Genomic DNA, 15,070 nt, shown 5'->3' with positions numbered 1-15,070 from the left:
TATATTGTTGCTACGCTTAATGTTTGATAGGCTATATTTTTCCTATCAAACTAAAATTCGTGTATATAATTAATAATTTTGCCATTGACTTGAGAAACAATTCTTGAAGTGGACTGTATTTCTAGGTTATATCAGAATTTTAAATACATCAACTGGCCTTAATTTCTTTTTGTTGAGCTGTATATTTTTATCTAAATGTATGTCATGAAGTCCTTAAAAGCCATAGTTTTGATATGCTTTCTTTTTGAAATAGTTGATTCTGCATTTGTTAGTGATTTGTATCTCCCCCTCCAAAAAAAAAAAAAAAAAAAAAAAAAAAAAAAAAAAAAAAAAAAATTGCCTTACCTGAGTACATATGTATAATTTTAAAATTTTTCTAAATCTTATTTCAGGTTACTGATATTGGAGATGCAATGATTTTAAAGCGGTTATTCACAGAAATTTTCAACAATGGAACAATACTTTTTGCTACTTCAAATCGAGCACCAGATGGTATTTTTCATAATTGTTCCCATTTTTATTTTATAATGTTTGTTTTTCATTATGTAATACTCTCTCATAAGTATTTTTCTGAAAGACTGCATGAAAACTGTAAATATTTGTTTCTGCTCTTTAGAAAGTTTACTTTTCTTGCAGTTATCATTTTTATTTTTGTTTATATTACTAGAGTGCTCCTTCATTATAATGCAAGTGTAATGTCAGAATTTAAAAAAATTTTCATTTTCATGTGCTCTATAGAAAGTGAAAAATTTTCTCAATTAAAAAAAAGTAGAAATATATTTTGAAGGTCACTATTAAGCACATGTGCCAATAATTTCGTTACAGAATGGGAAGATTATGTATTGGATGATCCCAAAAATTCTCTTTTTTTTTTTTTTTTTTCCAGATCACAACATGTTTTCTTTCTTTTCTTTTTCCTTTTGCTGCTGTTAAAGAGCAGCCGTTAAAGTGGATATTTTAAAAAAAGTCCTCACGTTGCATAATTCTAACTGTGTTTTAATTTTTTTATAGTACAGTGCTAAGAATAAAGAAACTTAAAAGTTCATTTTCATCCTATTATGCTCTTTTATTTAAAAAAGGAAAAAATGCTAGTCAGACTGCTCATGAAATTTGTGCTATCTATATGATTCTGATGACACGTTTCAAAAGTGTTTTGAAAAGTGTGGAAATGTTAGTCATGTTCTGAATGACTATCCTTTGTAAACAAGGGAGGGCCTATTAAAAGAAGCTGTCACTGAAAATCCACATTATGCAGTGTAGGAAATAATATTAGAGAAACCGAATGTTCCAAAAAAGTACAGTACATAATCATTTGAAGAAGACCGTGTATGTAAACCGCTATGATGGATGAGTACCTCGTACTTGAACAGAGTAGAATATGCTTGCTGAAGTTTTAGCATGGAGCTGTTTGCTGAAAAAAATCAAGATGCTGCTTTTTTTAAATGGCTTATTACTGTAGATGAGAAGTGGATAATATCCAATAACGTTACGAAAAAAAGATCATGGAGTAAGCCAGAATTTCCTTTAGTAACAGTGAGAAGAGGCTGCTTCCCCAAAAGTAATGCTTTGTGTATGGTGGGATTACAAAGGAATTTTAAATTATGAATTGTTGCCTTCAAATCGAACAATAAATTCAGCAAAACACTGTTCCTAAATGACAGAAAACTCGTTGGATCATCAGTGATGGGTGGCCCTGGTGATCATCTTACCATTCTCATATGATTAACAGTGTCGTTTGGTTTCATTCAGTTTTAACAATTTATATAAATCAAAGAACATCTTTTTTGAAAGGCACTATTGTTTTCCGGTGTAATTTTTTAAAACTTACTTAAATTTACTGTAATTCCCCCACACTCATGTCCCATAAGTTGACTCCTACTGATCATCAGCCCTTAGGTCACCAGTTACTTTTGATCAGCCTTGGTGTGCTTTAACTGTAATTTTGAAATATTTGTTGTACTGTTGCACATAGGTGACTTAGTGGGTTTACCTTAAGCAAACCTCAACTTCATGGTATCAGAGATCGAGAGCCTTGATAGCATCAGTGTGCTGCAATTTAATTCAAAATATGTACTAAAATTTACTATGCTTCCCCAAACTTGTGATATAAGTATTGATCTATTTTGAGTTTGATTTGAAAAATCTATCTAAATTTACTATGTAACCATGTACTGGTGCTTGTCAACATGTAGGTCACTGGTGACCAAAGCACTTATGTGCACTGGTGAGCTTTAATTTAATTTTAAAATCTTAATTTACAGACTGTTGACCTATGAATTGACTACCAGTGCTGTCAAATTTGTTAGTCATCAATAAAAATGGTTTAGGTTTGCGCTAATGTCTTTTTTTTTAATTGATTGAATGACACTAATATGTTTTCATTTAATTTTAATATATAATTAAATGTGCTGCTTTACCTTAGACCTATGATTATGGATTGATACCTAGTGATCCTCATTGTGTAGCTCACCAAGGATAAAAGCCTTGATGGGCACTAGTATGCTTCAGTTTAATTTTGTTTAAATATATGTTTAAATTTAGTGCACTGCTCCACACGAGGGACCTTTGAGTTAACCCTCAAGTTGTAGACTACTAATAAGTAATTAACAAGTAGACTACTAATTAGTAGTCTTGAATTTTTATGCTTCAGGTTTAAATTTAAAATCCATCTGAATTCATTGCATTATGTCTCATCACTTGACTACAGGTGACCCTGAATATATAATTTTACCAATGACCAATATCCTTTGCAGGCAACAGTAGGATTTATTTTAATTTAAAGATTTAACAAAGTGTACTCTCCTGCCCTACATCAGTAACCCTATGGTTTCATCTTTAATGACCATTAATCTGTAGGCCACAGTAGCCTAGAGACTTTATGGTTATCAGTGTGCATGTTAAATAGTATAAATGTCTATTTTATATCTACTGCATTCCCCTATTTTGATAATATATGGGCTGATCCCAAGTAGCTCTCAACCTGTAGGCTGCTGCTGACTAACAGTTTTAATGATCATTGGCATCTTTTAGTTTAATTTACAAATCTGTCTAAATTTACTGCATCACAGCATACTTGTCATCCATGGTTTGATCATAAATGACTTGTAGGTCAACAGTGAACAATACTTTTAATGAGAACTGGTATGACTTATTTAATATCTACAGCACTATTAATGAAAGATGATAAGATGATCTATACCTGATATACAGAATCTTTTACTCTCCCTCTCCTAGTCTACTATTAAAACTTTGATGACAGATAATTGCACACTTTTAATAGAATTCATATTTTGGATTTCTAGCTTGTTGATTGGAAGGAATTGAGCTATATGCCTTCTCACTTTTCACTCCTGTTAAGTCTAGATTTAATTAGAAATCAAAATTCTATAAAAGACATTTTGCTGCTGCCTGTGTTATTTCAGGAGCTTCTGTTTTACAGTTTTAAATAAGGATGAGATATTTGAATACTTAAATCCTATAAATCTAAAATTCAAAATTTCAAAACTTGAATCTTAGAAATTGCTTAGGATTGGGGAGCCAAAGAAGTCCATTTTTTGTACTTGTGTTATTTTTACATATTTTAATTATCATGGCTTCAAAGAGGGAAAGATTAACATTAAAACAAAAGGTTGATTTAATTCATGTAGCAGAAACTGAAAAGCTTAGTTTGAGAAATGCAGGGCAGAAATAAGTAAGAATCAAGTAATTCATGTACTAAAGGGGCCCACCAGTGGCCGAGCGGTAAAGTCGCTGAACACTCGTAGTTCGGTCCGAGGTTCGAATCCCACGAACAGGCTGGCTGCATGGGTGTTTTCATCATGTGTAACATGTATACAAGCCAGTTTACCTTAGAAAGTCCTCCACGAAGGCATCCCTCCCCTTAGGCAGATAGCCCTAGTGTGCTTTGCCATAATTAAATACACCACCACCATGTACTAAAGGATAGAGAAGTAAAATTACTGTGGATTACTAATTCAAATGAACATTCCATAACTGTAAAATTTAGAAAAACTGAAGCATGGTAAATTGATAATGTTAATTTCATGTTCAGTTAGTTTTGTTTTTAATAGCAAACCATATTCCTTTAAATGGAATATTATTGCAAGGAAAGGCAAAAGAAATTTCAGAAAGTCTGGGACTACAGAAACATCAAATGGTTAGTTAGAGTAATTTAAGCAAAGACATAACATTACTTTTAAGGCTGTTTGTGGTGAAAAAAAATCAGTAGATGTGCAACATGTAACAGACTGGATTAAATTGGTAAGTGAAATTTGTGAGGCTAAAAACATCTACAGTGCAGATGAAATTGGAATATTATATTGAGTATTGCGAAAGAAAACTTCATACTTTAAAGGAGAAAAGTGCTCTGGTGGTAATAGTTCTAAGGAACACCTCTCTGTGCCATGTCTCATTATGTTGTTATTGTAACATGGATGAGAATTTGAGCAACCACTTGTTAAAAAAAAGGGGGGGCTCCTTCAACCACATCAATCCAAAATCTTTATGGATGCTTTGGCATCACAGTAAAAGGTCATGGATGACACAAAGCATAATGAAATCAATGGTTTATCACTTAATGCATAATTACAGCCTTTGGACCAAGGTATAATTAGAACCTTTAAGATTCATTGCAGAAAACTGTTTTTATGGCATATTCTTTGTCAAGCTGCTTGTGGAAACAGCGATCAGCTTGCAAAATGTGTCAGTGTATTGAATGCCATTCGGTGGATAACAAAAATCTGTGTCACAAAATTATATTCAGCTCTGTTTTAAGAAAGTATCTGAAATTGCAATTTCGATATCCCTCAATGAAGATACTACTGATGAAAGTGAATTGTTTGGACTTGTCAAAATCAGTGGCAGTGCTCCAATGTAAGAGTATTTAGAAATTGATGAACACTTGTATGCAAAAGATGCCAATGACAATGTAAAATCTTTTATTTCAACTGTAGTTGATGATGTGAATCTTAATACAGCCAAAAGTCGTTAAGCCGGACTCATCGGGACTTTGGCGATTCCGGATTATAGATCATCAGTTTAAATCTGGTAAGATGGTCAGCAGAAATTATAAAATTAAAAATATGAAACCGCAATTTATGAAATAAAGAGCAATTATGATCTAAAGGGTATCAAAATTTCCAAAAAAAAAGCTTAATATTTATTTGTTTACTTTATTAAACATTTCTTTCAATGTAAGTTGTTTAAGTTGCTTCATTTTATGTGATAATACTTTCTCTTTAATTTTATAGAGAGACATAATTTCTTGTTCAGTTACAAAGTTCTGCTGTTCAAGTTCTATAATTGCTGTGTCGAGAATACCGACTAAGTTGTCAGTTGAAATTTTTTCGTTTTCAATAACTTTTGTGTCACTTCACTATCGGAAGCAAATTATAATGATGAGGAATTTGATTTAAATCATATCAAAGATGGAGTACATCGAGATGAAATACTACATTTAGTAAGGGATTATAAGCCAAATAAAATAAAATATCTGCCCTGAAGAAAAGGATAGTGCTGACAGATCAACTTCCAATTCATTGCGCGCCGCGACATTCCCCACTTCTCTGCAGAGCAGCGTGAAATTGATAAACAGATTTCGGAATGGTTAGAGAAACAAAGGATATGCCTTTATCCATTTTTTGCAGGAATTCCACTTTTTGTTTGATGGACATCGAAACATACTTTCGCTTTGTAGATCCTTTGAAATTCTATTTGACATAATCGAAAGTTCAAGCTTACATTTATAAAATTGCTGTAACAATCTGCAAAAAATAATAAGCCGGATCCAATTCGAAGATTAAGGAACAACGCAATCTGCAACATTAACTGAAATAGATAATAAGATAATTTTAGCTTAGCTTATACCGTCAGCTATACATTAAACGCGCGTGCATAAACGTATTATGCGATAAACGTATTATGCGCATGTGCACACGCATATGCGCATGCGTAAAAGTATTACACCCATGTGTGGACGCATGCGCAGAAAGTTTGTAGATTTGAGGTCCGTATTATAGATCATTCCAGATTATGGGTGTCCGGATTAACGACTTTTGACTGTAAAAATAGCTTGGAAATCAGTGAGGAAGATGAAGAAACACCAGATCAAATGTGACATAAAAAACTACACAAATGCCTCAAAATATACCTCCCAATTAAAACAATTTGGGATTACTATTGGTGACAGTGAAGGATTTAAGATTCTCAGCGATTTATAATATCCACATGGGAAAAAGTGCTTCCAATTTTCAGACTTTCAAACAAATCCATGTAATGTACTATTTTCAATAAATTTATGTAAGTACAAAACTCCATTGTTCATTTCTCACATTTTTGAAATAATTAAACCTTAAATTAAGAATTTTCATTTTTCATTAGTTTCAAATTCAAATAAATACTTGTGACTATGTTACTTATCTGTATATCATTTATTTAAAGCTTGATGCAACCTTAACTTCTAATTAAACTACATATTTTAGTATGTATCCTCTAAAGAAGGGTCACCTCTATTTCAGGGACAAAATATCTGGTCTGGCGGATATCCCTTATTAGGAGGTACTACTGTATTAATTTTATTGAAATCCGTTGAAAGCATTTATTAAAAGTGGGAATGTGTAATTATTACAGTTTCAGTAAACTTGGATCTCTGAATTGCTAGTATCCCCTGGTGATAGATCTGTTTTAACTTGGGGGGGGGACATTTTTACAAACTTGCCATCATACATAATTTACCACTGTGTATGCTGTCATTCTTCCCATGTACACAGTTATCTGTGTTTTCGCTTAAAAAAAATCAGAGAAGTGCTTAAATTTGGCACTGGCCATTGTCATTGTCGCCCAAGAACAGTTGATATATTAGTTTTAAGCTGCACAGTCACTAGAATCATGTAATATGAGAGATGAATAAAGGTTAACCATCTTTAACTTTTTATATTTCATTAATACAAATAAGCAGAAGCACTTTATAAAAAAATATTTATGTGAGAAAGCAAAAAATGTATCTGGGTATATTTTAATTCAGTCAGGAATAGTCATAAAAAAACTTTCGTTAGTTTTTCAGCAAATTCCTGTGAAAATCAACTGTTGTGGGAAAACTCAACTGGCATTATTTTCCCCCTCATGAATCAACTCTCATCGATTTCAATGATGCACTGTTACCACCAACTTATTTACATTCTTCTTTTTCCATAGAAGACATGTACACTTCTCAGAGGTAATTAATTACACCAATCCATGTTGTATTGAGGGATAATTGCAGTTCTTCACAAAACTTCACTGATATATATATATTCTTTTGCACAACAATAAATGAACCAAATAGCAGTCATAAATGAGATGTGACTATCGTCATACCAATTTCTAACTAACATTTTCACACACTTCGAATTTTTCATGTTGTTGATTGTTTAAGAAATACATCTTGGTGGAATGCAAATTTCTGCATTCTTTACTGTTGACTAAAATGCTATATTTTTTAAGAAATGCTGCACTTTCTTTTTCATGAGCCAGCAAATTGTACGGTCTCATTGTGATTCCTTATGAGTAAAAAAAAAGGGGGGCAGATAAATACGCCCAACTACTATCCAGAAAAATGACTATTGAATTTGTAAAGTAGAAATCTGTACTCATCTGCTACATGCATACATATATGTGAATTTCTCTATAAATATATTTTGGTGACGTTATGGGTTGCCTAATTTGGCAACACAGTGAATTGCTTTGTAAGTGTTTTTTAGGCGAGTATGGATTAATCAAAATGTATCAAAACTTTAATGCTAAATAAAAGATATTTTTCTCTTATTATTGTTATTTTCATATGAAAAGTTCAATAACCTTTCAGAATTAGGATATGAAAGTTTAAGATTTTTCTCATTTCTATTTCTGAATAATAATTGTAATATTTGAAATATTTGAAAACTGGGAAGGTGGTACTGCAGATAATATTTCCCCCCCCCCTTTTATCTTTGCATTTTTTTTTTTCTGAGTTACTAAGAGCCATGTACAAAATCTGATGACTCTAAGACAATAAAATAATAAAATCATTACAATAAGATTTAAAATCATTATTGTTTGTTTGAGGCTTGTAAATTTAAATAAAATTCTGAAACATCTTTACAATCGACCTCTGCTGGACTTTATTAGGTTAAAATTCTCTATACATCCCACATATATGTAATAATAAAATTTCATAGTAAAAAATATACTTAAAATTCTAGCTGTATGTTCTTTTCATTTTTAATGGCGACGGTCTTTATTTGAAAGTAGGTGGGATTAAATTCACAGCCCTGTAGTCAAGTTGTTTTTCCCGCCTTTTTCTACATGTACAGTTATAGAATGTTCTGGAAATATATAAAGCGAACTGGAATGGCTGACGTCATTTCTTTTAAGCTCTACCTTTCCAGAGGCTATAAAAGGACTCGCGAAGGAATATCGGGGTTTTTTCTTTAATGTAACAATGCAGTAAACTTCATACAAAAAATTATTAGTAATTCTTTTTTATTTACTCCGGAGATCTTAATTTTTGTAACTGCTAATTTCTCCTGAAATATAATAAATGGATCCTCTTTTTTAAACTTATCATCTGATAATTTAAGCTACGACTACATCTATGATTCTTCACCAATCTATTTATTCCGGACAAAAGCTGGCACATCACATATATATATAAAAAAATAAAGAATATGTAAAAGATTAAATTAGCAGTGAAAATAAATTTCCTTCTGTATTCTAAAAATAGTAACCTCTATTTGCACTGTGTCATTTTGAGCAAAATCTATGTCATATGACTCTTGCATAATTCTGATGGTGAAAATTCTGAAATGAAACTCAAACAGCCAATAGTAATATTTGTTTGCATTAAATTTATTAACTTTCAATTTGCTTTTTACGAATAGAGAATGTTTGTTAAATTCAAATTTCATTACTTGCAGCAATGGCGCAAGAGAATTATTTAAAATTAAATTTAACTTTACTTTATTCTTTTGAAGCAATATATATACATCTGTTTATATATTTGTTTTTGTATATATGTGTGTGTGTGTATGTGTATATGAAGAAAGACATAGCAATATTGATAGCATAGAATGTAGATCCATATTGAAGAGGAAAATTGGCAGCCGTATAAGATTAAATATTCAATATTCCAATTGACATTTGCAGCCACAATTCACTTTGCACTCTAATCGTGCCTATTCAAGAACATTTGCCTTTATGATACTGTTGCAATAGGAAGAGAGCAGAGTGAAATAGTGTCTTAATAGGAAGCGAGAGCAAAAACTAAAGTTTGCAGATATCCAATACAGGAGGCTCATCAAGAGAAGGTTTTGGTTTAGATTGTTGATTAAGGGAAAAGATTCAGTTCTGGAAATTTGGAGTTCAGGTTCTGAATTAGCTACATCAACGTTACGAAAGACCAGTGACATGGATTGATCTAAAAATGATGCAATCCAGAAATATTATTACTGTTTTAGATTACAGATAGGAAATACCCAAATTAAAAATGAGGAATTAAGAGACTGTTGCTAAATTAAATTATAATTTTGAGATTTAGATATTTTTTTTTATCTTATATATATGGATTATTTTGGTCCCCTTGACAAGTCAATCTACAGTCAATGACAATAATTACCTTTTCAGCACTTTAAATTTTACTTTTTAGAATTTTTATAGTTCAAAATATTATTTCTTTATAGTTTTTAAAGAAATTTTACTACAATAGAAATCTAAATAAATTACACTTAAAATACTGACTAAAATTTATACCAATGATTCATCACTTTAATTAAATTTCTGTTCCTTGGAGATGATATATGAAAAACCTTTTCTGATAATAAATTATATATATATGAGGGATGGTTGCTATCGAAGGTGGTATATTAGTTGATCTGACTCCATAATTGAATGTAACAACATTCAATATAAAAATATATTTTATTATACACACAGGAATAAGACTTGTACCGGGAACATTGCATAGTGATCTTTTCACTCCAATGGCACCAGCCAAAATGAGGCTGTGAGGCAAGACAGAAGTTGTGATGTAACAGGACAGATGTTCTTGCACCTCTTGCTGATTGGCTACAGAGTATGCCCCCAGTGACGAAGTCACGATTACAAATTACAATATATATAGAAAATGATGATATAGTAGTGCAATATAGAATATGAAATACACTATAGTAAAATATACTGTACGTGGTATAGATACTGTAGAAACATATGCAGAATACAAAATGTTATAGTACAAGTTTTTACTCAAGGAATGTAGTCTGTGACTAAATTCTTTGGAAATCGGACTTTACGCCCACTTCTAGTGGTAGACGTTTTATTAAAGCATAAGTGGGGATGGAGTTGAAACTGTAGGTAAAGATGAGGTATGCGTAATGTCATCTGGCAGGAGGTAAGCAGGTTTTACGCGATCAATTGAAACTGTAGTATGTTTGCCATTTACATCAATAATAAAATTCTTATCATTTCTGTCAACGACTAAATGAGGTCCAGTATAAGGTGGTGTCAATGGAGGATTAACTTTATCAGATCTTAAAAATATATGAGAACAAGTTTTAAATGAGGGGTTGATGAAAATTTTAGGACTACCGTGTAGGGCAGTAGAAATAGGATTTAAGATCTCATTATTTATAATTTATTTTTCATATGTAAACCGTTTACATATGCAGAATTTAAGGTCTGGTTTATGGCATCACTCGTTACTAGATCGGAAGGTAATCTTAATGTTGTGCCATAGACAAGTTGAGCAGAAGTTGCTTTGACATCATCCTTAATAGCTAAGTGTATGCCTAAGAGGACAAGTGGAAGAGTTTCAGTCCATTGTGTGGTATTATGTGCTTTAAGGGCTGTTTTGAGATGCTGATGGAAGCGTTAGATAATTCCATTTGACTGTGGGTGATATGCAGAAGTTCGAATCCTGTTACACCCAAGTGTGCGAGTAAGTTCTCTAAAAAGATTAGATTCAAAATTTTTACCCTGGTCAGATGTAATTGTAATTGGGCATCCAAATTTTGATATCCTGCCATGTACTAAAGCACAAGCAGCTGTTTCCGCAGTCATATCTGTTGTTGGAATAACTTCCGGCCATCTTGTGAACCAGTCTATGAAAGTCATGCAAAATTGTTTTCCGTCAGATGGAGGTAGAGGACCTATAAAATCTATATGTATGTGCGCGAAATGAGCATCGGGTTCAGCAAATATGCCAATAAGAGATTTGGTGTGTTTGGCAATTTTAGCTCATTGACACTGATCACAACTCTGCACAAAAGATTTTATTTCTTTTCTCATGCCTGGCCATACAAAATGTTAGCAATTAAATCGATGGAGGCTGAGGTATCTGTATGAGAGAAAAAACGTAATGTTTTGAAAACTGTTAATCTCATAGACTGAGGAACAAAAGGAAGGGGATGTTTTTGTGACATGTCACAATACAGATGAATATCCTCGAGAGAAAAATAATGTTTCTCTAATTTTAGTGAGGATGTATTTGATGCTAAGAGTTGTGGAAGTTCTTCATCGCTTGATTGTGCAGCAGTGAATTTTTGAAAATCGATCACAATAGATGAAATATCATCTATCTCAATTCGGGAAAGTGCATCTGCGACAATGTTATCAGAGCCTTTAATATATATTCAATATGAGTATTAAACTGGGAGATAAAATCTGAATGCCGTAATTGGCGAGGACTGCATTTATCAGAATGTTGCTGGAATGCAAATTTGATCAGTGTAAATGTTAAAATTTCTCTTTTCAAGCAAGTGCCTGAATTTTTTTACTGAAGAATACATAGCATAGAGTTCACGGTCGTAAGTGGACCAATTCCTTTGAGATTTACTTAGTTTAGCTGAATAGAAAGCTATAGGTTCCCATTGTTGTTTAACAAGTTGCATGAGTGAGCCACCGATTGCTACATCAGACGCATCAACCCATAGACTTAATTTTGCACCGGGCATGGGATGCCATAACAGGCTTGCTTTAGTGATAGCATCCTTAGACGCTTTGAAGGCGAGTGCTGCTTCATCGTCCCATTGTAATTGCTCAGTAGAAGCTTTGGAACGAGAATGTCTCTTTTTATTTGTGTGGCCTTCAAGGAATGTGACTAAGGGTGCTAGAATATGAACAGCTTTGGAAGTACAGCGTCTATAAAAATTAAGTAAACCTAAGAATTGGCATAATTGTGTGAGAGTCTGGGGCTGAGGAAAATCTAGGATGCATTTTACACGATTAGGGAGTTGTTCAATTCCTTCACCCAATAACTTAAATCCTAGGAAATCTGTGGTAGATGACCAAATTTGCATTTTTCTCCATTTATACATAAACCATTTTCCTGAAGTTTAGAAAATAGCAGGTTTAAATGTTGTAAGTGTTCTTGTTCATTATTAGAAGCTACAAGTAAATCATCAAAAATTGAAAGGTTGAGGAAGCATTACAAAGACCAAACTGCATTCTCAAACTTTCAAACAAACCAAAAGGAGTACATATAGCTGTTTTATGTACATCATCTGGATTTAAGGGAATTTGGTTATTTAAGGGATTTAATGAGATCAATGTGACTAAACATTTGTTTACCATATAATTCTGAGGTAAAATCAGCTATGCAAAGAACAGGATATTTTTCTTTAACAGTCTGTGCATTAAGAGATTGATAATCGCCAACAGGTCTCCATTCAAGAGACCCTTTCTTAAACACCATGTGCAAGGGCGATGAATAGGAGCTTTTTGAAGGTCTCATATGACTAAAATTCAGCTTTTGCAATTTTGAGACGGTCAGAAGCTAACCGTCTAGGTTTAGCAGCAACTGGAGGACCTTTAGTATTTATATAATGTGCAGTATTATGCTTCACAGATTGATTGGGATCTGGTAATTTAGCTATTTCTGGATATTGTAACAATATTTTACCAAATACATTAGCAACACAAGAAGATTTTACAGAAAAAATATTACAAGTATTTAATTTGGCAGGTACTTTAAAATTTGTTGCTAAATCAATTAGACGCTTGTTACGTAAATCAGGAGATAAGTTAAAGTAATATAAAAAATCTGCCCCTATGATTGAGCATGTAACATTGTAATATAAAAAGAGAAAGTAAAATTGTGTCTTAAACCAAAATTAATAGTCATTGTTTTTTTTGGCCATAAACATTAATGGATGAACCATTAGCAGCAGGAAAAGTTTGAAGTACTGGTGCCTGCAGTTCATATTTATTTGCAACAATTAAACTGGCATCACTCCCCGAATCTATTGGAAAACACCTACTGTTGATCGGTCACTAATGAAAAGGTGACGCAATGTACAAGGATGGGAAGAGTTGGTCACCTCTACTCTTCCGTTTTCAAGTTCCCCTTATAGGAACATGGAGAAACACCTTTTTTTGCACTACCCTTGAATTTCCGATGATACGAGCACAAATTTTTGGCCCGCGATTTAGAACATTTGTAGCCAGCAAAACTGGTATGAGATGAACTCCTGGAACAACAAAGTTCAGACACCTCTATTCGAAGAGCTTTATTTTCTTCATGAAGTTGAGCTGAAGAAGAAGATTCATTTTTAGAGATGATGGCAGATATATTGGTGTTGTTGATAGCTAAAATTCGATCAGCTACCTCTGCAGCTTTATCCAAAGTAATAGGAGAGATTGAAGCTAAAATAGTTTGAGCAGGAACAGACATCGCTTGATTAAAGAGTTCAAATAAAAGTGAATCTTCTATGTTGTGATTCTCTGCGCAACGTTTCATGATGCCAAAAAGTTTGCTAGGTTTTCTATCTCCGAGGCTTTCGCCTGCTAACAGCCGACGAATTTCTTGAGTTTTAGATTCCGAACATCTTTTTATAACTTTTGATTTCACATCATCATATGGGTTGACTTTATCAGGCTGAATGATGACATCATGAACAACAGTTGCAATATTAGCTGGTAAGTGAGCTACAACGTAGTAGAATTTTGCCTTTTGCTCCGTTATCAGTTTGGGAGTAGCTAGTTCAAAGGTAGATTCCAACATGTGACGATGATTGAATTCCAACATTCAAGAGATGGATCAACTTGAATAAAAGGTGGAATCCCCACAGCAGAAGTTTCGTTTTCGGCCATATTTCAAGTGGAACATGAGCCAGCGGGAAGAATCAAAACCAGAAGTATTCGTTACTGTAAAGGATTTTTCATCCGAAAGTCACCATTGAGGGATGGTTGCTATTGAAGGTGGTATATTAGTTGATCTGACTTCATAATTGAAAAACAGCATTCAATATAAAAGCATCCAATATAACAGCATTCAATATAAAAATATATTTTATTATACACACAGGAATAAGACTTGTACCGGGAGCATTGCATAGCGATCTTTTCACTCCAACGGCACCGGCCAAAAAGAGGCTGGGAGGTGAGACAGAAGTTGTGACGTAACAGGACAGATGTTCTTGCGGCTCTTGCTGATTGGCTACATATACATATATGGTTGTATCAAAAGTTTTCAGCCAAAAATTTTTTTAACAAAGTTAGGAAAAAACATGAAAGCAGTAATTTTAGTGCAGGTAGTAATCACCATCCAAATCTATGATTTTCTGCCAACATTTTGATAGTTTTTCAAAGCCTTCGGCCCAGAAACTTGGTGGCTGCGAGTCCAAAAACAGATCAACCTCATTTCAAATGTCCTGTGCAGAAGGGAGGATATCACCGGCAAGATGTAGCTGCAGGTATCAGCAGAGGTAGAAGTCTGAAGGAGCAATATCGAGGCTCTGTGGTACGTGTGGCAAAAGATCCATTCAAATCCATACAGAGTCCAGCTGGTGAATGCAGACACATGTGGTCTTGCATTATTTTGATGGAACATTGCCTTTTTGCACTGGAACTCAGTTTGACGTTTTTCCTTGATAGGAGCGTCAACATGGATTAGCATCTTGCTGTCCACCTTACTGTTGAGGGTTTTACTTTTTTCCAGATACACTTTATGGATAATACCATGGCAATCCCACCAGATACAAAGCATGATCTTTTTGTTAGTTATATTGTGCTTTGTGATGCTTCCAATGGGCTCACTGGGCGCAGACCAACCCTCTTTTTGACC

General features: G+C 33.4%; 1 protein-coding gene and 1 pseudogene across 3 annotated transcripts in view; one reads left to right on the top strand and one right to left on the bottom strand.

Annotated features, from left to right (window-relative positions):
* LOC118200035 (AFG1-like ATPase) overlaps positions 1-15,070 on the top strand; it is a 57,977-nt gene that overhangs the window by 24,506 nt on the left and 18,401 nt on the right. For all 3 annotated transcript variants that reach the window (XR_004760017.2, XM_035371954.2, XM_035371953.2), the window contains exon 6: positions 393-492. Coding sequence is in view for 2 of the 3 variants with exons in the window: in XM_035371954.2 (XP_035227845.1) it covers positions 393-492 (100 nt within the window). In the remaining variant the exon portion in view is untranslated. The remainder of the gene's footprint in view (positions 1-392; positions 493-15,070) is intronic.
* On the bottom strand, positions 13,328-14,097 carry LOC146999123 (uncharacterized; annotated as a pseudogene).

Source organism: Stegodyphus dumicola, chromosome 1, assembly GCF_044657685.1.
Source record: "Stegodyphus dumicola isolate Sdum_Otavi_A_Nest chromosome 1, ASM4465768v1".
In the NCBI taxonomy this organism is placed as follows: Eukaryota; Metazoa; Arthropoda; class Arachnida; order Araneae; family Eresidae; genus Stegodyphus; species Stegodyphus dumicola.
Note: the sequence above shows the minus strand (reverse complement) of the source record. Positions and strands in the feature narration are given on the sequence as shown.